Genomic DNA, 21,194 nt, shown 5'->3' with positions numbered 1-21,194 from the left:
TGCAGCAGGGATTAAATTCTGGATCAAAATGACCGCAAAACTGCCAGTTTTGAGTTTCTCGGATGCCAAGTTTCCCACTTACTTTTTCTCGTAAATCTCAGTGAATTTGGAAAGCGGGAGGCAGCAGGCTGGGGCGTCCTGAAGAATGGATATTGCTTCTGAACTGTAAAAAAGAGACAGCAGCACATGAAGGAAGAGCATTGGACATCACGGCATTCTCTTTCTTTGCAGAACTGGGAGACTGTTCTTGAAAGCAACTAGGGCCTTGATGGCAAACCTATGGCATGCATGCCAGAGGTGGCACGCAGAGCCCTCTCCGTGGCCACGGGCACCGCCACCAGCTGCTCTTCTGGTCTCTGGCATGCCAGCTGCTCTTCGTGCATGCTGGAGGAGTCCGGGAAACCTGAAGACCAGCTGGCCGGCATGCACAGCCGGTCATCGGGTTCTTGGGGCTGTGGCACGCGATCCGGTTTGGGCATTCGGTGCCGAAAAGATTTGCCATCAGTGAACTAGGCTGATAAGTACCGCATTTTTCGGAGTATAAGACGCACCAAGGTTTTGAAGAGGCAAATGATAGAGAAATACAGTAGGTAAGTAGGTAGGGAGAGAGAGAGAGTGTGTAGGTAGGTTGGTAGGCACAGCACTTAATGTAATTCTCATCAATTAGTTAAAGAACTTTCCAAAAGGGGGAAAAGTTTTGCACTCTGCAAACCTCCCAATTTTTTTTTTCCAAATAAAAGGCATGAATAGCTTTGGCGGGGGGGGGGGGGGGGCTTGCAGGGTGCTCCTGGGGGGTGCCTCCCCAAAATGAGCAAAAAACAGCCCGTTTTTCGCAAAATCACCCCCGTTTTTCGTCAAAAAAATTGCATGCATAGCCTTATGGAGGCTTATAGTGTGTTGCTGGGGGCAAAAAACGGGAATCTTTTTTGCTCATTTCTGTCCTCCCCAGCCCCCAGGAGCTCTCTGAAAGCCTCCATAAGGGTATGCATGGCCATTTTGGTGAAGGGGGCGGGGCTTCGGGAGGCACCCAGATTTTCAGCCTCTTTTTGGAGGAAAGAAAGGTGCGTCTTATACGCCGAAAAATACGGTGCCTTGTTTCTCCAAAAATAAGACCTCCCCAGATAATAAGCCTAATAGGGCTTTTGAGCACATGCGCTAAAATAAGCCCTCCCTGAAAATACTGCCACATAGCAACAGCCGTGAGTTGACCACACTCACTGTCTCCTGCACCTCAAAAATAATAAGACCTCCCCGAAAATAAGGCCAAGCGCTTATTTCAGGGGTCAGAAGAAAATCAGACCCTGTCTAATATATGCTACAGAACATATTATAGTTGCTGTCATTTTACCTAATCAGTGCCAGAGATTTGCTGGCAGCTCCAGTGGCTAAAGAGACCTGGATCCGCTTGTTACCAATTTTGAATCTGTGCAAGCTGTTGACTGCAGTGATGGCCTCTTGGAGGTTCTCCATCTGAACGACAGCCTTCAACTGATAGTCGGTGTGAGGACTAAGTTCTACATTCTTTACCTGATTAAAAAAAAAAAAGACAAAAATCGTATCAAAAGGTTGACTCAAGGTTGGACTTCGCCTTCCATCCTTCCGAGGTGGGTAAAATGAGGATCCAAAATAGTTGGGGGCAATAGGATGACTCTGTAAACTGCTTAGAGAGGATGGTAAAAGCACTGAGTTAGGAGTATCCCTGTTGGGAGACAGAAAATAGTGCAGCGGAATGTACAGCTAGAGAGAAAGAACGTTGCTAGCAGAAAAAACACACGAAGTTTCAGACACTGCTAGTAAAAACAAGTAGCTTTACTACTAATAATTGCTTCACAAGCAGTGATAGTAGATATATGTCGAAACACAATTCAAAGAACAAATAATTGCTTACAGTCGCAGTTCACGTTCCAGTCATCAAGGGAGCAAGTAGTTATCAAGCATAGGACAAGCAGAGAGAGAGAGAGTCAGCTCTCCTGACTCCCTCTTATTGCAGAGTTAATTACAGTTGGTAAGTACATTCACCCATTTAAAGCAACAACGACCATTTGTTATTGTATATAGATATATATTGCCTACCCAACACTAGGAGTATACTCCCAACACACTGTAAAGCGGTATATAAATCTGCTATTTCCATCGCTATTGTCTTCCTTCCTTCCTCCCTCCCTCCACAGAGATTAGGAGGCTACCATCAGTTCGATCCTGACCAGACCCAGATTGTTGGGGACAATAAGCTGACTCTGTAAACCGCTTAGAGAGGGCTGTAAAAGCACTACAAAGCAGTATATAAGTCTAAGTGCTATTGCTAGTGCTAAGAGAAAGCAAAATTGGATGCTAGTACGATCTTCAAAATGGAATCATAGCAATTTGTACTAATTTGCTTATGGAATTACTAAAACAGTCATGTTTGGGTTTACAATTCTAAAATGCTAAAGCAATTGAAACAATTTAAAAGGCATTTAGATAATTTAAAAAAAAACACCCACATCGCAAGTTGAGTATAAACAGCAGCCTTGATGATGGATGAATGGGGATTGTTTACCTTGCCGTGCTTAGTGAAGGTATCCTGTAAAGTTTGTTGCAGCTCTTTTCGGGAAAGCCGGTAATCGAGATTGCTAATCTGAATGTCTGCTCCATTTGCAAATGGATCTGGGCAGTCTGTATGGCTGGAAGAATTTGTGACGTTCAAAGTGAGCGGAGAAGACCTGTTCGAAATGTTCGGAGACACGCTCCTGAGGCCGAGGGAAGGAAAGGAAGAGAATCTAGAATCATTTGTTTTTAAATATATATATATATATATATATATATATATATATATATATATATATGTATATATGTATATATGTATATATGTATATATGTATATATGTATATATGTATATATGTATATATGTATATATGTATATATGTATATATGTATATATGTATATATGTATATATGTATATATGTATATGATGTATATGTATATGTATATGTATATGTATATGTATGTATTTGTGTTATAACCCCTGGTATATATATATGTGTGTGTGTGTGTGTGTGTTGTAATTGTACTGATAAATAAATGTGTGTGTGTATACACACACACACACACACACACTGCTTCCCTTTTCTGTCTTTCGGCTCACTCCAGGAGACCATCCAGGCAAAAAACCACATTTTTAATGTTATCAGCACAAATACAACACACACACACACACATATTTATAATATATGGTGGGAGTAAGCCGAGATAGCTAAGTTGACTGCTTTGATCAAAGAACAGGAAATGTGAACACTTTTATTTCTACTTTAAAACCACTTCTGGACTTTGTGCTTGAGGTGGAGGAGGGGGGGGAGAAAGAAATTTCAATTTTGAGTTTTACCGATTCGATCGAGATACTGTAACTACTTTAAACTACAATGTCAAAGTAAAAAGTTGAGATTTGATGTTATATGCCTTATTCTACTGCACCATGTGTGTGTGTGTGTGTGTGTACATATATGTGTGTTTCATATTTTTCCCCACCTCAAGCACAAAGTCCAGAAGCGGTTTCCAAGTAGAAATAAAACTGTTCATATTTCCTGTTCTTTGATCAAAGCAGTCAATCTAGCTATCTCTGCTAACTCCCACCAACATTTTCTGGCAAACACAGTTTTGTCCCAGTGGACACTTGAATGAAAGCCAAACGTGGCTTTTCCTCGGCCTCATGATGCAATGATGCTTACCTTGAGGACCAACAACTCTGAGAGATCAGAATGGGACTGTGCTGTCTGGAGGCCGTCAGCATGCTGAAAGCTGAAGGGAAGCTGACTTGAAAGGCGTTCTCCTTCTCCTTCTTTTCCACTGGGGAACTGTTCATACTTCTAGCTGCCATCGTCTCTTTCCTGGGCAAAGAGGAAAGGCTTGATTAAGGTGTCAGACTGATAGAGCCTTCGATAAAAATCTGCCTTGTAGGTTCTCAACGTACTTGTTTTTATTGTGAGCAGGTTCTCCCGCTCCAGCCTTCCTGGTGGCCTGGGTGGGTACGGAGCTTGCTGTGGTAGAACTGCTGTGCGATGGAGGAACTCCCTCTTTTAGCTGGTCTTGGCGGTGTTCAGAGCTTCTTCCCGTTTTAGATTCAAGGCGGCACAGTTCCTTGGGAAGGAAGGAAGGAAAGAAAGAAAGAAAGAAAGGATGAAAGAAAGGAGAAGGAAGGAAAGAAAGAAAAGGAAAGAGAAAGGAGGAGGAAGGAAGGAAAGAAAGAAAAGGAAGGAAAGAAAGAAAAGGAAAGAAAAGAAAGTATGAAAGAAAGAAGAAAAGAAACAGAAAGAGAAAGAAAGAAAGAAAAAGGAGAAGGAAGGAAAGAAAGAAAATTAAGGAAAGAAGGAAAGAAAGGATGAAAGAAAGGAGAAGGAAGGAAAGAAAGAAAAAGAAAGAGAAAGGAGAAGGAGGAAGGAATGAAGGAAAGAAAGAAAAGTAAGGAAAGAAAGGATGAAAGAAAGAAAGAGAAGGAAGGAAAGAAAGAAAATTAAGGAAAGAAGGAAAGAAAGGATGAAAGAAAGGAGAAGGAAGGAAAGAAAGAAAAAGAAAGAGAAAGGAGAAGGAGGAAGGAAAGAAAGAAAAGTAAGGAAAGAAAGGATGAAAGAAAGAAAGAAAAGGAAGGAAAGAAAAGAAAGTATGAAAGAAAGAAGGAAAGAAACAGAAAGAGAAAGAAAGGAAGGAAAGAAAGAAAGAGGAAGAAGGAAGGAAAGAAAGAAAAGTAAGGAAAGAAGGAAAGAAAGGATGAAAGAAAGGAGAAGGAAGGAAAAAGAATCAGAAAGAGAAAGAAGGAAAGAAAAAGAGAAAGGAGAAGGAAGGAAAGAAAGAAAAGGAAAGAGAAAGGAGGAGGAAGGAAGGAAAGAAAGAAAAGGAAGGAAAGAAAGAAAAGGAAAGAAAAGAAAGTATGAAAGAAAGAAGAAAAGAAACAGAAAGAGAAAGAAAGAAAGAAAAAGGAGAAGGAAGGAAAGAAAGAAAATTAAGGAAAGAAGGAAAGAAAGGATGAAAGAAAGGAGAAGGAAGGAAAGAAAGAAAAAGAAAGAGAAAGGAGAAGGAGGAAGGAAAGAAAGAAAAGTAAGGAAAGAAAGGATGAAAGAAAGAAAGAAAAGGAAGGAAAGAAAAGAAAGTATGAAAGAAAGAAGGAAAGAAACAGAAAGAGAAAGAAAGGAAGGAAAGAAAGAAAGAGGAAGAAGGAAGGAAAGAAAGAAAAGTAAGGAAAGAAGGAAAGAAAGGATGAAAGAAAGGAGAAGGAAGGAAAAAGAATCAGAAAGAGAAAGAAGGAAAGAAAAAGAGAAAGGAGAAGGAAGGAAAGGAAGGAAAGAGGAAGGAAGGAAGGAAAGAAAGACAGAAAGAAACAAAGAGAAAAAAAGGGCTACAGGTAAACCTCAACTTACATGAGTTCATTTAGCCACTGTTCAAAGTTGCAACAACTCTGAAAAAAGTGACAGATGATTGTTTTTCACACTTACGACCTTTCCAGCATCTCCATGATCATGCAATCAAAATTCGGACACTTGGCAACTGGCATGTATGTATGGCAGTTCCAGTGTCCCGGGGTTATGTCATCGCCCGCTGCGAACCTTCTGACAACCGAAGTCCAATGGGGAAGCCAGGTTCAATGAAAAACCTAACTTAACAACTGCAGCCATTCGTTTAATGTCCAGGGCAAGAAAAGTTGCCAAAAAAAAAAAAAAAAAGCCACTTAACCACTGTCTCGCTTAGTCACGGAAATTTGGAAGTCAATTGTGGTCATAAAAAGAACCTCCTATCGGCCCGGGGGATTCAAAAGGCACAAGGTGTGTCTAAGCCAGGGGTCCTCAAACTACGGTCCACGGCCGGATACAGCCCACCGAAGCCATTCATCCGGCCTGCATGGGACCGTGAGGCTGCGCTGCCCACATCACCCCACCTATCCGCCTTCCGGAGGCCAAAAATGGGATGCGCAGAGGACTTGGGGAGTCCCCGGCCTCCTTCCCCCTGCCTCCAGAGAGAGGGGGGAGGAAGGAAGAAGAGAAACACACACACACACACACACACACACACACACAGAAGTCCCTCTCACACACACACACCCCCCCCAAATCCCCCACCCACAGGAGCATAACAAATTAAAGTTTAATTTGTGTTTATTGTTTAATGGACTAAATTGGCCACGCCCACCCAATCACACGCCCACCTAGCCACGCCCACCCAGCCGGTCTGCCCACCCCCCACAACAGTCTGAGGGACCGTGAATTGGTCCCCTGTTTAAAAAGTTTGAGGACCCCTGCTCTAAGCAAATGTTTTCCTCGTTTGTGTCCAAAGTACACCTTAAAAACAAGGAAGGCATGCTTTAGATTCCCCCCCCCCCCAAAAAAGAGGCATAAACCGGAAAACACCCTACCTGTAAGCTTTTAACAGTGGTGTTTTTGGGAATGGACCCGTGTCCTTGCGGGCCTTTTGAGGCCACAGCCTTGGTGGTGGAAGTTGCATCGTTGGCCATTCTGCTCATCAGACACAACTTCGCGTTTCGGTTGGCTTTCTTGGGGGACTTGGCTTTGTCGGCCACGGAAGAGCCTGAGTTTTTGGCTTCTGCCAGCTCTCGGTTTTGGGGGGTGAAAGACACAGTTATCCTGTTGCCAAAGACGTCTTCGTTCTCCATCCGCTTCTGGGCTCGCTCGGCGCTGTCTTGACTGAGGAAACGGAGGATCGCGCCGCTGCCAGAGATGGTCAGGACTTTCCCGCCGCAATTGTCCGACAGACGCCGAAGCCTCAGGCAGACGCTTTTGCTATCTCGGTTGGTGGGCAGGTTGTAAACATATAACAGAGTATGACACACCTGTTTCAGAGAATCATAATAATAATAATAAAAAGGATTTGTGTGTGCTTCTCAAGAAGTCAGGGCAAAAGCAACTTAGCATATATGCTGGTCTTGTTGTATTCGGGTCTTTTCCCGTGTAAGTTTGAGATTGCCTTGTGTGTGTTCCAGCATAACTCTGGAATGCCTGGCCCGGTAAAACGAAAAGGAATGAATTGTATCTATACTGTCAAATCACAGTACTTTTGACAGTGATAGTGTGCATTATTGTGATAGTGTTAGGATACAGCCTTTTGTACCTTGAGATGGCGTCTACTGTACAGCACAGTGAAGTTGCCATGATAACGGCTTCACAGTACACCACAAAGGGGCTTCAACCTAATACAGCATTAGGTTAAATAAATACTGGGGCAACATCGGGTTATCGGCTGGTTTAAAATAAAAGAATATTAAGAAATAAGGAACTGAAAGTTGCAGATGGTAAGAGATTTCAGATGAGCACATTGAAAATGTGCCAACTACAGGATGGCCCTGGGAAATGAGGAGCTAAAAGTAACAAGTGTCTGAGAGCTTCCAATGTACACGGGTGTATGTGGGGACTGTCTGTCAGTAAGACAGAACAAGGAAGTTGTGAAATGCGTGCAGAAATGTATAAAAAGGATGTCTTGGGGAGAGTTCAGGCCCACTGGCCGTAGCTAATCCTTGCTGGATTCAGTTATGTCAGTGGACCTTATTGCAATAAGTTGTTAATGTAAGTAATGCTATGTTGGCTATTCATGTTCCAAATTGCTCATGGAATAATAAACCTCTGATCTTAAAGTAAGATTTATTGCTTGTGATTTCCCTTTGTTTTTTTATCAGGATATTTTTACAACACTTCAAAATGATGCTATAGGGCCCTGCACACCAGAACAACTAGGCACAAAGACAGTTTTTCCCCGAATGCCATCACTCTGCTAAAGAACTAATTCCCACAATGCTCCGAATTGCTCATGAAACAATAAACCTCTGATCTTAAAGTAAGATTTATTGCTTGTGATTTCCCTTTGTTTTTTTATCAGGATATTTTTACAACACTTCAAAATGATGCTATAGGGCCCTGCACACCAGAACAACTAGGCACAAAGACATTTTTTTCCCGAATGCCATCACTCTGCTAAAGAACTAATTCCCTCACCACTGTCAAATTATTTAGTAAGACTGTATTACTATTATTCTTCTCGTTCTTCCTAGTACCTATCTCTTCCCATTTATGACTATAACCATGTTGCTTATATCTTTATGATTTATATTGCTTTGTTTCCTAATACGATTTGATAGCTTATTAGTAACCCATGGCTATCACTAAGTGTTGTATCTTATGATCTTATGATTCTTGATGAATGTATTTCATTCTCCTTATGTACACGGAGAGCCTTGGCACCAAAGACAAATTCCTTGTGTTGTCCAATCGCTCTTGGCCAATAAAGAACTCTATATGCCGAGGATCGCCTGTACTTGTTTATTCGCCTTTCCAACTTTATTTTCACATTAACAACTGCAACCAATAGGTGAAGCAGGAGGGATCCGCGTGACGGATTTAACGAGAATGACGGCTCCACTCCTCGCGACGTTCCAAAACCTCACCGTTAATCAGCCACTTACTGTTTTCTTCACGGGTAATCTTGGAGGCAAATCTGAGATAAACTCTTCGAATCGGATGAGCTCGTGGGCGTGGTGCAAGAGGGCTTCCGAAGCTTGGTTTTTATGAACCAGGATGATGTGGAAACCGTGGCGGTGCCTCAAGTCGCTGAGTTCCAGTGAAAAGTTGACATCGGCTGGAAAAAAAGAAAGAGAGAGCGCCCGAAGCAAAGTCAGTGACTTTGGGAGGTTTTGAGGCAGAGCAGTGCGTGGTTCATAAGCACCTGTAGGGCAACTGTGGATCACAAAAAAAAAAACACCTGCGCTCAAACCAGGCGTGAAATGCTACCGTTTCGGGCGAACTGGTAGTCAGCTGTGCGACAATCAGAGACTGGAACTCCCAGTCTCCTAGCGATTGGCCCAAAGTCACCCTGCCAGCTTTCCTGCTTAAGGTGGGACTGGAACTGCCAGTCTCCTAGCGATTGGTCCAGTCACCCTGCCAGCTTTCCTGCTTAAAGTGGGACTGGAACTGCCAGTCTCCTAGCGATTGGTCCAGTCACCCTGCCAGCTTTCCTGCCTAAAGTGGGACTGGAACTCCCAGTCTCCTAGCGATTGGCCCAAAGTCACCCTGCCAGCTTTCCTGCTTAAGGTGGGACTGGAACTCCCAGTCTCCTAGCAATTGGTCCAGTCACCCTGCCAGCTTTCCTGCTTAAGGTGGGACTGGAACTCCCAGTCTCCTAGCGATTGGCCCAAAGTCACCCTGCCAGCTTTCCTGCTTAAGGTGGGACTGGAACTCCCAGTCTCCTAGCGATTGGTCCAGTCACCCTGCCAGCTTTCCTGCTTAAAGTGGGACTGGAACTCCCAGTCTCCTAGCGATTGGCCCAAAGTCACCCAGCTGGATTTCAATTCTAAGGCAGGACTATAACTCACTATCTCCTAGTTTCCATCCTGGAGGTTTAACCAATAAACCATGGCTGTCTTAACTGTTTAATTGCAAAGCTTCTGCATTTAGGACTTTGAAGGCCACTGAGCAGATTACGGATTTCGAATCTGAGCACGGATCAAAATGAAGAAGCGCCGTTGAGACGTACTTGAGACAAGCACTACGGTGGCTGGTGCCGCATGGGTATCGGCAAATCTCCTAAGGCTTTGCCGGAGTTTGTCGTCGGCAGCATTCTTGGCTGTGGCATTGATGTGCGCAACAGTCACCTTAAAAAAAAAGGGGGGGGGGGAAGGAAAATTACGTTTCAAGACTACCGTATTTTTCAGTGTATAAGATGCTAGTTTCTCTTAAATATTAAATATTTACTTGAATATGAAGGGGCGTCTTATACACAGGAGGCCGAGAAGAGTAGGCATGGCCCAATCCTGTCCTCCAGCTCTGCCAGACGAGCCTCTACCTTATATGCAGCTCAATCATTCCTCTCTATTGTACTTGTTTCCTGTATCACATTGCCACTCTAGGTTTCCTCTCTATTGTTCCGGCGATGCATTTCCTGTTCCTTGTATTTCTCTCCAATAAGATGGCTTCGGCACAAGCGATGGCTTCTAAGTGTGCTTACTTACTCTACATGAAACATGAGGGCGTCCTATACGTGGGGGCGTCTTATAGAGGGAGAAATACGGTAAACACAGCAGGTCCAGAGTCGACGGATTTCCCCCGAATCTTTTGAGCGCTCACCTGGCAATTGTTCAGCTCTTCAATAACTTCCTTGTTCTCCTTGCTGATGTCACACACGCAAATGAACTCGGCCTCTCGGTGGCCTTTAAAAAACTTCTCCCGGATCCGTTGAACTACCGTCACGGCGGAACGACCGGACGGGACCGAACAATTCTCGATATCCCAGAAGACCCCAATGGGAGGCAGGTTTTCCAGTAACTGGTTCGAGATGGCAATTTCTGGGGAGCCTGTGTTGTTCAGGAGCAGAAAGATCCAACGCCATCAATAACTGATTAACTTGATTTCCCAATCTTGGCAACTTTTAAGGTAGACTTTCTGTTTTTTTTTTCTTTTGAAGATGTTTTCGCTTCTCATCCAAGAAGCTTCTTTAGCTCTGACTGGATGGTGGGAAACGGAAGGATTTATATTCCTCGCAGGCAGAGATGGTCGTTTGCATCCTTTTTAGAGAGTCGTTGAGGCCACTTGGAGGTTTGTCTGTGTCCTCGGTAGTGCAAATGGGTGTGGAGCCTTCTTGGGTTCAACAGGGAAGGGACGCAGGGCAGAAAGCTTCCTGCAGAAAGCACAGCTCCGCAACACAGTCCTTTCAGCAGTGCCAAGGAGGCTCCTCACCCATTTTCATCACACAGGTGACCCTGAGGACACACATAAAACCTCCAAGTGCTTCAAAGACCCTCTAAAAGGATGCAAATGACCAGCTGTCTGCAAGGAATATAAATCCTTCCCTCACCCACCATCCAGTCAGAGCCGAAGAAGCTTCTTGGATGAGAAGCGAAACGTCTTCAGAGAAAAAAACAAGGGAGTCCAATGGCCTCTTGGGGAAAAAAAACACCTTTGGTACAACCATCGCCAATCTCCATGGGCATTTAAGGTGGGTGGACTTCAAGTCCCAGAATTCCCCAAGCTGGCTGAGGCATTCTGGGGTTTTGAAAGTCCACCCATCTTAAAAATTGCCCAGATTGGGGGAAAATATGGATTAATTTAGAAAGTTAAAGCGATGGTAACTTTAAAAGGATGAAGCCAAAGGATATTTACCGTGTTTGGGAGTCAGCTGGCCAAAGCTACTGGCCAAGAGAAGGCTCTTCTCTTTCCTTGTTCCTTTGGTTCCACAGCCGTTGCACATTGGGAGAGAGAGGGGCGCCACCTGGGCGTTTGGAGGAGGAATATCCGGCCACATTTTAGCGGCTTCTACTAAATTTTCTTGGGACTGCGGACGAAAAACACAATATTGCCTTAGCACACAGCATACTGCTTAGAAACCCACCTCGACCAGCCGTTCTATTCACTTCAGCCTCCACAGAGGTAAATAAAGCTTCCTCATTGGCCTACTCATTTCAATAAAGCTTCCTCATTGGCCTACCCATTTAAATAAAGCTTCCTCATTGGCCTACTCATTTCAATAAAGCTTCCTCATTGGCCTACCCATTTAAATAAAGCTTCCTCATTGGCCTACTCATTTAAATAAAACTTCCTCATTGGCCTACTCATTTAAATAAAGCTTCCTCATTGGCCTATTGGTGAATAGCTATTTCCTGGACAGGTAAAGGAACGCCTCTCTGCGCATCCCATTTTCGGCCTCTGCGCGTCCTGCATTTGGCCTCTAAAAACGGAGCGCCGGGAGGCAGAAAACGGGAGTGGAGCTTATGGTCAGCTACGTCTTATAGTACGAAAAATATGGTTTTCGGCCTCCACATGTCCCGTTTTTGGCCTCCGAAAACGGGAGTGTGTCTTATGATCGGGGGTACCTTAAGAGTGCGAAAAATGCAGTAATTATTTAAAACAAATAAAAGTATTCTTTTAATTTTTGCCATTCCCATTTCCTTCCGTCCCTCCTTTTGCATCCTTTCTTTAAGGATTCTATGCCACCGTTTCCTTGAGGTTAGTGTAAAAGTCCGGCAGTGAAGGGTTCTGTGGCGCGTTGGTCGTGGTTGAATTGTCACAGACCCCCCCTTTCCCCCCCCCCAAAGCCAAAGCTCCTGAAGGCCGGCACAGAAACGGGGAAACCTTCCCAATATTACAACGTAGGATTAAACAGGGAGTACGAACCTTGCTGAGACACTCCGTGCAGTGGTGAGAGCCCTTCAAACAAAGGGGAGGTGAAACCTTGAGGTGCAGCGAGTTGGTGCAAACGCAAGGCATGCGCTCTGGCTGGGCCAGGTGCTCCTCCGAGAGTCCCGCTGCCCCACTGAATTCAGAACAGGAAAAATAGCCCGGAGTCGTGCAGCCCGGATGGGGGGGAAACGGATGCAGTTTGTGCAGGTTACCGTGACAGGCTTGGAAGTGGAGTTTCCCGCAGCAGGAAAAGTGAGGGCATGGAGGGACGGGGTTCTCCCGGCACATGCCGCCCATGTTGCTTCTCGCCGGGCCGTTCTTGAGCGAAGTAGAAGAGGACGGGCAAGCCAACTCTGACCCTATCTGCCAGGTGATTGTCCCAGTGCCGGGGGTGTTTAAAACCGTCCCGGGGTGAATCAAGCCGCCGCCGCCACCACCGCCACCACCGATGTTGCCGCCGCCGCCGCCACCAAAGTGCAACTGAGGGACCCGAGGGGAGGGATCAGAGCCATGAGAACAGCAGCTTACTTTAGGGTTGGGGGGGAGTTGGATTTGCTTTGGCTGGAGAGAGTGGACGTCGGGGAGGGGCACGGCTGCAAAGGGCTGCAGAGGAGGGTGGTGAGCTGGGGGGGCTTCCTTCAACTCTACAGGAGCTTTCTTGCTCTCCATGGACTTGTTCTGAGGAGAGAGAGAGGGAGAGAAGAGGGAAAGAGAAGAGGGAGGGAGAGAGAGGGAGGAAGGGAGAGAGAGAGGGAGGGAGAGAGAGGAAGAGAGAGGGAGGGAGAGAGAGAGAAAGGGAGAGAAGAGGGATGGAGAGAGGGAGGGAGAGAGGGCAAGAGAGAGAGGGAGAGAAGAGGGAAAAAGAGGGATGGAGAGAGAGGAAGAGAGATGGAGAAAGAGAGAAAAGAGGGAGGAAGAGAGAGAGAGAGAGGGAGGAAGAGAGAGAGAGGAGGAAGAGAGAGAAGAGGGAGGGAGGGAGGAAGAGAGAAGAGTGACAAATGGAGACCAGATTAGGTCCCTGAAGATTTGCAAACAGATTTCAGACTGGAAAACTCCAAGTTCACTAGAAGTACAGGTAGTCCTAGACATATGACCGACTGTTTAGTGACTGTTTGAAGTTATGCCACCCAAAAAGTACTTATGACCTGAATTCATAGTCCTGTGGTCATGTGATCTTATCACAAGGAGGCTTAGGTAGAGGCAGATATTTCTCTCTCTGGCTACACTGAGGATGTAACTCTGCATTGGCGACAGGGAGGCTATCCGGCCAGTAAACCCTCAGCTCTAATCAGTTGCCCGGGCTCCACCCCACAAGGGATTATGGAGTCGTTAAAAGAGGATGAACTGGACTTTCTGGGTTTTTTCTTTGAAGATGTTTTGCTCCTCATCCAAGAAGCTTCTTCCCAAACTTCTTCAAGGACTATGGAGATTCTCAGTCATCCAGATCATGGTTGGCCCAAAGGTGCTTTTTCAAGAGGCAACTGGACTTTCTGGTAAGCCCAGCTGCCTCTTGAAAAAAAACACCTCTGGGACTACAGGTGGTAAAGTCTATAACTGGTGAGGGAACTGGTGAGGAGGGGCTGGGAAGCAGGCCCAAGGTCTGCAGGGACCCTGATGGGAGGGATGGAAGAACAGATAGACAGAGGGGTGAACAGGGTGGATTTGCCCAAATTTTATTCATGTGGGGGATGCTGCAAAGGCTTTTAACTTCAAAACTTGGGTCATAAGTAGCTTTTGGGGGCTCCATCGTTAAGCCTAGTCACTTAAGAGAGCAGTCGTAAGCCGGGGACTACTTGCCTATCAATGTAGCACTTTACTTCTCTTATTTTTCGGAGTATAAGACACACCTTTCCCCCCCACTAAAAGAGGGTGAAACTTTGGGTGCGTCTTATACACTGAATGTAGTCCCGCTCACCCACCAGCCCCCACCTTTTGACCTCTCCCTCCCAGTAATTTACCTCCTTGCAACAAACTGAGAAAATGGGGCTTACAATAGGCTATGGCAATCCCTGCAGCCTGAAACAGCTGATCATCGGCATCCTTAAACTGAAATTGAAAGTGAAACTTGCTGTTTGCTGCAATGGGAGGCAGAGGCAGATTCCCCCCCCCCTTCTAATCAGCTAAACTGAAACAGGCTGTTTGCTGCAAGGAGGTAAGTCAATAACTATAAATGCCTATAGAATGTTCAAATTATTAGACTAATTTTTTAAAGACTGCTTTATTATTGTTCTAGGCAACTTAACAAAATGAAGCTTTTTAAAATAAATGCTTGATCTGAAGAGGTCCAGTGCTATTGTATCTTCTTTTAAACAGCAGAAAATAACTATACTTCCAGAAAGCCACATCAATTTTAGCAGCATCTGTACAAGTATAGTCTGAAATGTGACACCAAAAACAGTGCATATCTTCTGTACTGTTTACTGTTTGGTGCAAGGAGGCAAATTGCTGGGAGGCAGATTTCCCCCCTCCCTTGTTTTCCTCCCCAAAAGCTAGGTGTGTCTTATACTTTGGAGCGTCTTATACTCAGAAAAATATGGTAATACACATTAAGGTCCATACTCTACCGTTCTTGCAGCAAGGGGGAAATTCTGTTCAGGAGTTGAAAAGCAATTAGAAAATTTCCAGAGCCAGGGCTTCGCATCGTTATCTTGCCGCTGAAGCCATCCGAGTGATTTAGGACAGACGTTGTGCGCTATATTTCCTTCCATTATATGTCCAAACAGAAGTCAGCATTCTCCTTCCTTCCTTTCATTCCAACTGCAAAAAAAAAAAAAAAACCACACATTGTGCATTATTTCACAAGGTCAGATCACGTGCCGTCACACACAATCCACTTATTCAACATGCCTGACGCATTTATATCACCTTCTTGAGCTGCGGAGCAAGAAAGCAGAATAGAATTCTCAACAACAACAAATATTGATTTTCAAAAACCAGGCAGAAGTGCAGAGCCTGCGATCTACCAGATGTTACTCAATTACAAGTCCAAGGTCCTTTGCAATTTTTAGATTAACAGAGTTGGAGGGGACCTTGCAGGTCATCTTGTCCAACTCCCACCCAAGCAGGAGACCCAACACCATTTCTGGGAGAGGGCAGTCCAGTCTTTTCTTGAAAGCCTCCAGGGATGAAGCTCCCACAACTTCTGAAGGCAACTTCTGTTCCATGGGTTGATTGTTCTCACTGTCAGAAAATTTCTCGTTTCTAGATTGAATCAATCAATCAATCAGAACAGAGTTGGAAGGGACCTTGTAGGTCATCCAGTATAACCCTCCCACCCAAGCAGACGACCCTATACCATTTTTGACAAATTGCAGTCCAGTCTCTTCTTAAAAGCCTCCCGGGATGAAGCTCCCACAACTTCTGAAGGCAACTTCTGTTCCATGGGTTGATTGTTCTCACTGTCCAAAACTTTCTCCTGATTTCCAGGTTGAATCTCTTCCTTGATCAGTTTCCATCCATTATTCCTTCTCTGGCCTTCAGGTGCCTTGGAGAATAGCCAGACCCCACTCTGTGACAGCCCCTCAAATTCAAGCAGAGCATGCTCATTGAAAATGAAGGCTTTGGAGTGGTGCAGCTGTCTTACCCAATGGAGGATACCAGCCAGTCAGGATGTGGAGCTAAGTCATGGTAGCTGTGCTTTCATACTGCTTATTGAAAGTAGCTTGATTAGAGAAACGTTCTCCAGGAACTCATTGCTGATGCCCTGAAGTAGCAATTAAAGCAATTCAAGCCAATTAGGTATCATCTTAATTACTTAATCCTGACGACCTGTTGCAGAAATTTGTGTGTCCCAAACACGCCAAAAAAACAGGTCTAAGGTGGAATAAAATGCCATGGTTGTTATTCTACACTGCAAACAAAGCAACTGTTCTGTTGCTTTTAGAAACAGGAATCCTAGTGAATGTAAAGATTATGTTCTAAAGGCATAGGCATATCAACGAGCAGCACAACTGAATTTCGTACAGGGAGTCCTTGACTTACAGCAATTCATTTAGTGACCGTTCGAAGTTACAATGGCACTGGAAAAAAATGACTTTTTTTTCACATGTATGACCGTTGCAGCATCCTGGTGGCCACGTGACCAAAATTCAGCTGCTGGAACCAATTCACATTGATGACCGCTGCAGTGTCCAGGGAGGGTCATGGGATCCCCTCTTGCAACCTTTTGATAAGCAGAATCAATGGGGAAGCCGGATTCATTTAACAATACAATACAATACAATAGCAGAGTTGGAAGGGACCTTGGAGGTCTTCTAGTCCAACCCCCTGCCTAGGCAGGAAACCCTATACCGTTTCAGACAGATGGCTATCCAACATCTTCTTTAAAACTTCCAGTGTTGGGGCATTCACAACTTCTGGAGGCAACTTCTGTTCCACTGATTAATTGTTCTCACTGTCAGGAAGTTTCTCCTCAGTTCTAAGTTGCTTCTCTCCTTGATTAGTTTCCACCCATTGCTTCTTGTTCTACACTCAGGTGCCTTGGAGAATAGTTTGACTCCCTCTTCTATGTGGCAGCCCCTGAGATACTGCTATCATGTCTCCCCTAGTCCTTCTTTCTCTTAAACTAAACATGCTCAGTTCCTGCAACCGTTCTTCATATGTTTTAGTCTCCAGTCCCCTAATCCTCTTTGTTGCTCTTCTCTGCACTCTTTCCAGAGTCTCCACAGCTTTTCTACATCGTCGCGACCAAAACTGAATGTGTTACTAACTGTGTTAACAACTGCAGTAGTGATTCACTTAACTGCAATAAGAAATGTCATAAGACGGGGCAAAATTCACTCAACTGCCTCACTTAGCAACAAAACTTTTGGGCCGAATTGTGGTCTTACGTCGAGGACTCTCTGTATAGTCAAGCTCCTTGGCAATGTGCAGTAATTTCTTAAACGTTTCTTGGACAATGATATTTGCTCTTCTTGCCGTTGATTCAAATCTTTTGTCAAAGGTAACTGATTAACTTTTATTGCTTAAAAACAAACCTTGTTCAAGCCACTGATGCAAGCTACTTTGTGAGCACATTCAAAGGGCTCTCTTTTTAAACCCTGAAAATTAGAAACAGGTTAAACGTTTCTTTAAAAACACAATTTTCTCGCTTTTCTTCTGCATTCACACATGGCAGGGCTCAGTGGGCGTAGTTAAAAGGTATTTCTCAGGTTATCCAGAAAACAACCGTGCCATTTATTATTATCGGGCTCCTTGTGGTTCAGGATCTAACCACTATCTCTCAACTTTCAGACTGACATAAAAAGGAGCTATTGTTTTTAAAATAGTTTTATTTTGGGGCTTCTGAAACATCCAGAGATGAGAAGCTCCATAAACGGCTTAAATACATATCCTATTTAAACATTTATGCTGCGTTTCCATTGGATGTCTGTAAGCCGCCTAGAAATGGGTGGCATACAATTGAATTCATGGTAATAATTAGTAATAGTAATTAACAACATCTCGTGGGACTCTCGAATGCAAACAGGCATCTGACCTAAAACATGCCTGACATCTCTATTGTGGGGAAAAAAAAACTGGTTCATTGATATTGCAATACCAAGCGATACACGAATTGAATAGAAATAACTAGTTAAAAAAACCAAACAAAATAACATGATCTGCAAATTAAAGTTGAGTGATTGTGGAGGAAGAAATCAATGGTTGAACCAATAGTAATAGGAACCCTTGCAGCAATCCCCAAAGGATTGCTAGAGACATGGAAATGTTGAAACTTATGAGACCTGACTTTGCAAAAAAAAAAAAAAAAAAAACACCACCTGACTCGGAACTTCCTATATATTCAGGCGTTACCTTAACAGTTCTTAGGTTCTTGGTTAAGGCTTGAACTGTTAAGTTTTTACCAAGTGAATCGAATTGAAGATTAAATGTTATATAGTAATGATGATAATGAGGACAATGATAATGAGTGACAATGATAATAATGATGATAATGGATGACAATGATAAGTTTCATGTTTAATGAATAAGAGAGATAATAATAGGTTATTTGGATACTTGGTTGATACCTAGGATGCTGGCAGCAACCTTTATCAACCATCAGCACCAGTCAATATTTGTGATACATTTTTAAATGTTCAACTGACTTGAGTTTCATGTTTAAATAGTAGTAATAATAATAATAATAGAAGAAGAAGAAGGAGAAGAAGGAGGAGGAGGAGGAGGAGAAGAACAGTGAGGTCCTTGGTGCTCTCTGAGCTTGATTGTTTTCTCTTTTTTCATGTTTTATTTATTTTATTTATATTGCTTTCCATTTCCACCAAACAGTGTAGGATCTGGGTTTTAGACAATCCAAATCCACATATTTGTTATAATATTCATCACCATACTATTAATAATATAAATATATATATATATATATATATATATATATATATATATATATATATATATATATATATATATATATATATATATATATATATATATATATATATATATATATATATATATATATATAGAAGATCATCGAAACTACATGGCTATGGATGAAATATGTAATAGTGATACCCATTGTCATCGGGCACTTGGTACCATGTCCAACAATTATGCAAAACACATCAAGAAATTGCAGCTTCCTGCAATAACACCAGCGGAACTGCAAAAAACTCAGAACATCGTACATCTTAAGGTGGTCCTTGGTTGATACCTAGGACGCTGGAAGCAACCCATATCAACTGTTAGCACCAGTCAATGGTATTTGCGATGCATTTTTGAATATTCAGTTGACTGTTTCATGTTGAATGGATAAATAATAATAATAATAATAATAATAATAATAATAATAATAATAATAATAATAATAATAATAATTTTAAGAAGGTACTTGGTTGATACCTAGGATGCTGGAAGCAACCTGTATCAACCATTAGCACCAGTCAATGGTATTTGTGGTGCATTTTTGAATGTTCAGTTGACTGAGTTTCATGTTTAATGGATAAAGTTAATAATAATAATAATAATAATAATAATAATAATAATAATAATAATAATAATAATAATAATAATAATAATAATAATAATAATAATAATAATAATAATAATGTAGTCCTGGGCCCCTGGGTGGGGCCCGACTAGTAATTAATGCCAAATCCAGCGAAACAACTGGCTGCTGTGATACAATTCTGTTGATGCAATAACAATAATAATAATGTAAAGAAGATACTTGGTTGATACCTAGGATGCTGGAAGCAACCCGTATCAACCATTAGCACCAGTCAATGGTATTTGTGATGCGTTTTTGAATGTTCAAGTTGACAGAGTTTCATGTTTAATGACTAAAAGAAATTATTATTATTATTACTTTAAGAAGATACCTGGTGGATACCTAGGACGCTGGCTGCAACCCTCATCAACCATTAGCACCAATCAACGGTATTTGTGACACATCTTTAAATGTCCATTTGACTGAGTTTCATGCTTAATGAATAAAGTATAACAACAAAAGCAACAACAGAAAACACCTGCAGTACTCTTCCTCCCCCCCCCCGCCTTCCAAGGGAGGCCGAGACAGAAACGCTTCCAAGCCCCTGACAGTGACGCCCATAGAGCCACAGCTGGGACCCTCCTAAGGAGCCCTTCTTTACCCAGCCCGAGGCTTCCTCAGCCACAGCCGGGCAAGACAGGGCAGGCAGGCAGGGGAGGAGGGCGGAGGCCTCCCCAGAGCGAACTCCGCCAATTCTGTGCAGAAAGCCCCCCACCGCCGCCGCCTCCCCGGGCCGTGGCTCCAGCCCGTGGCGACCCCCCCTCCCACCTACCCCTATAGGCCCCAGTGGGGCTCAGCCCCCCTCCCCTTCCATACATCCCACACCCTGGCCCGGCCGGCTGCTGCAACCCCGGCGGCTCGGCCCGCAAAAAGCCGCCACTCACCGTCCCTCCGTCGCATCCCAGCGCCCTCCGCCGCCGCCTCTTCTTTGTTTTGCTCCCGCTGCGCCCGCCCCCTCCCCAAGCGCTTCCGCTTCCGCTTCCCCAAGCGCCGCTTCCGGCCGCACGAGGGGAGGGAGGGGAAAAGAGCGCTGTCGTAAAAACGTCGCGAAAGCCTCCTCCCCTGCCCTTCCCCCCCGCGCGCCCCGTCTAGCCGCTGCTCTCTCGTTAGTCCTGGGAGGTCGTTCTCTTCTCCCCCATATCCCTCCATTGCTTTGGCTGAAAGAGGCTTGGGTGGTTTGGGGCTCCAAGTCCCAGTGTTCCCAGCCAATATGGGGACGGGGACGGGGGGGCAGGTGGGGTTGAATTCGTAAATACCACCCTGGATGAGTTTCTAAGCAAGGATATAACATGCCCAGCCATTACATTTCTTCCTCTAACTTTGTTGTTGTTGTTGTTGTTTTGTTGTTGTTGTTATGTGGTTAACCTTTGGTGAGATTCACAGCCTTTGGGGCTGGTTGGTAGCTCAACAGCTCGGGTCCTAACCAAGGACCTAGGAACTGTTAAAGTAACTTCGAAGTATATAAGTTGTTCCAAGTAGGGTGGTTTTTTGTAGGGTCAGAATGTTGTTGTTGTTATTATATTATTGTTGTTGTTGTTTGGTTAATCTTTGGTGAGATTCGCAGACTTTGGGGCTGGTTGGTAGCCTTAACAGCTCGAGTCCTAACCAAGAACCTAGGAACTGCTAAGGTAACATCGGAGGATATATATTGTTGTTGTTGTTATTTACTTTATTCATTAAACGTGAAACTCAGCCAACTGAACATTCAAAAACACATTACAAATACCAGTGACTGGTGCTAATGGTTGATACGGTTTGCTGCCAGCGTCCTAGGTATCAACCAAGGACCTTCACAGTTTTTTGCAGCTCCGCTGGTGTTATTGCAGGAAGCTGCAATTTGTGAATACACACATACATGTCAGAGGAAACACATGGTTTCTTTTTTATATTATTAAAAATTATATCCTTTTATTGTACATTGTTTTTCTCATCTTCGTTTTAGCTATTGTGTATCCATTGCAGGATGTAGATCTTCTTGCATGTTTGCAACCCATGTGGTCCTGTATTATAATATTAAAATGAGCAAACACATACATAAGCAATAAAATAACTGCAACCATTTCACAA

At 43.8% G+C, this 21,194-nt stretch overlaps 1 protein-coding gene across 2 annotated transcripts in view; it reads right to left on the bottom strand.

The window, feature by feature from the left end:
- MARF1 (meiosis regulator and mRNA stability factor 1) overlaps nt 1-20,085 on the bottom strand; it is a 41,833-nt gene extending 21,748 nt beyond the window's left edge. The window contains exons 1-13 of one of the 2 annotated variants that reach the window (XM_081965742.1): nt 20,012-20,085; nt 14,707-14,899; nt 12,137-12,820; nt 11,126-11,297; nt 10,094-10,320; nt 9,504-9,621; nt 8,437-8,609; nt 6,379-6,813; nt 3,949-4,115; nt 3,707-3,865; nt 2,540-2,729; nt 1,349-1,527; nt 83-163 (exon numbers count right to left, since the gene is read on the bottom strand). In XM_081965742.1, the coding sequence (XP_081821868.1) occupies nt 83-163; nt 1,349-1,527; nt 2,540-2,729; nt 3,707-3,865; nt 3,949-4,115; nt 6,379-6,813; nt 8,437-8,609; nt 9,504-9,621; nt 10,094-10,320; nt 11,126-11,297; nt 12,137-12,820; nt 14,707-14,850 (2,729 nt within the window). In that variant the 5' untranslated portion in view covers nt 14,851-14,899; nt 20,012-20,085. Of the gene's footprint in view, nt 1-82; nt 164-1,348; nt 1,528-2,539; nt 2,730-3,706; nt 3,866-3,948; nt 4,116-6,378; nt 6,814-8,436; nt 8,610-9,503; nt 9,622-10,093; nt 10,321-11,125; nt 11,298-12,136; nt 12,821-14,706; nt 14,900-20,011 lie in introns of those variants that run through there. The other variant, XM_081965741.1, reaches the window with a different exon arrangement.
- Between the last annotated feature and the right edge of the window lie 1,109 nt (nt 20,086-21,194).

Source organism: Natrix helvetica, assembly GCF_964273705.1.
Source record: "Natrix helvetica genome assembly, chromosome: 13".
NCBI lineage: Eukaryota > Metazoa > Chordata > Lepidosauria > Squamata > Natricidae > Natrix > Natrix helvetica.
Note: the sequence above shows the minus strand (reverse complement) of the source record. Positions and strands in the feature narration are given on the sequence as shown.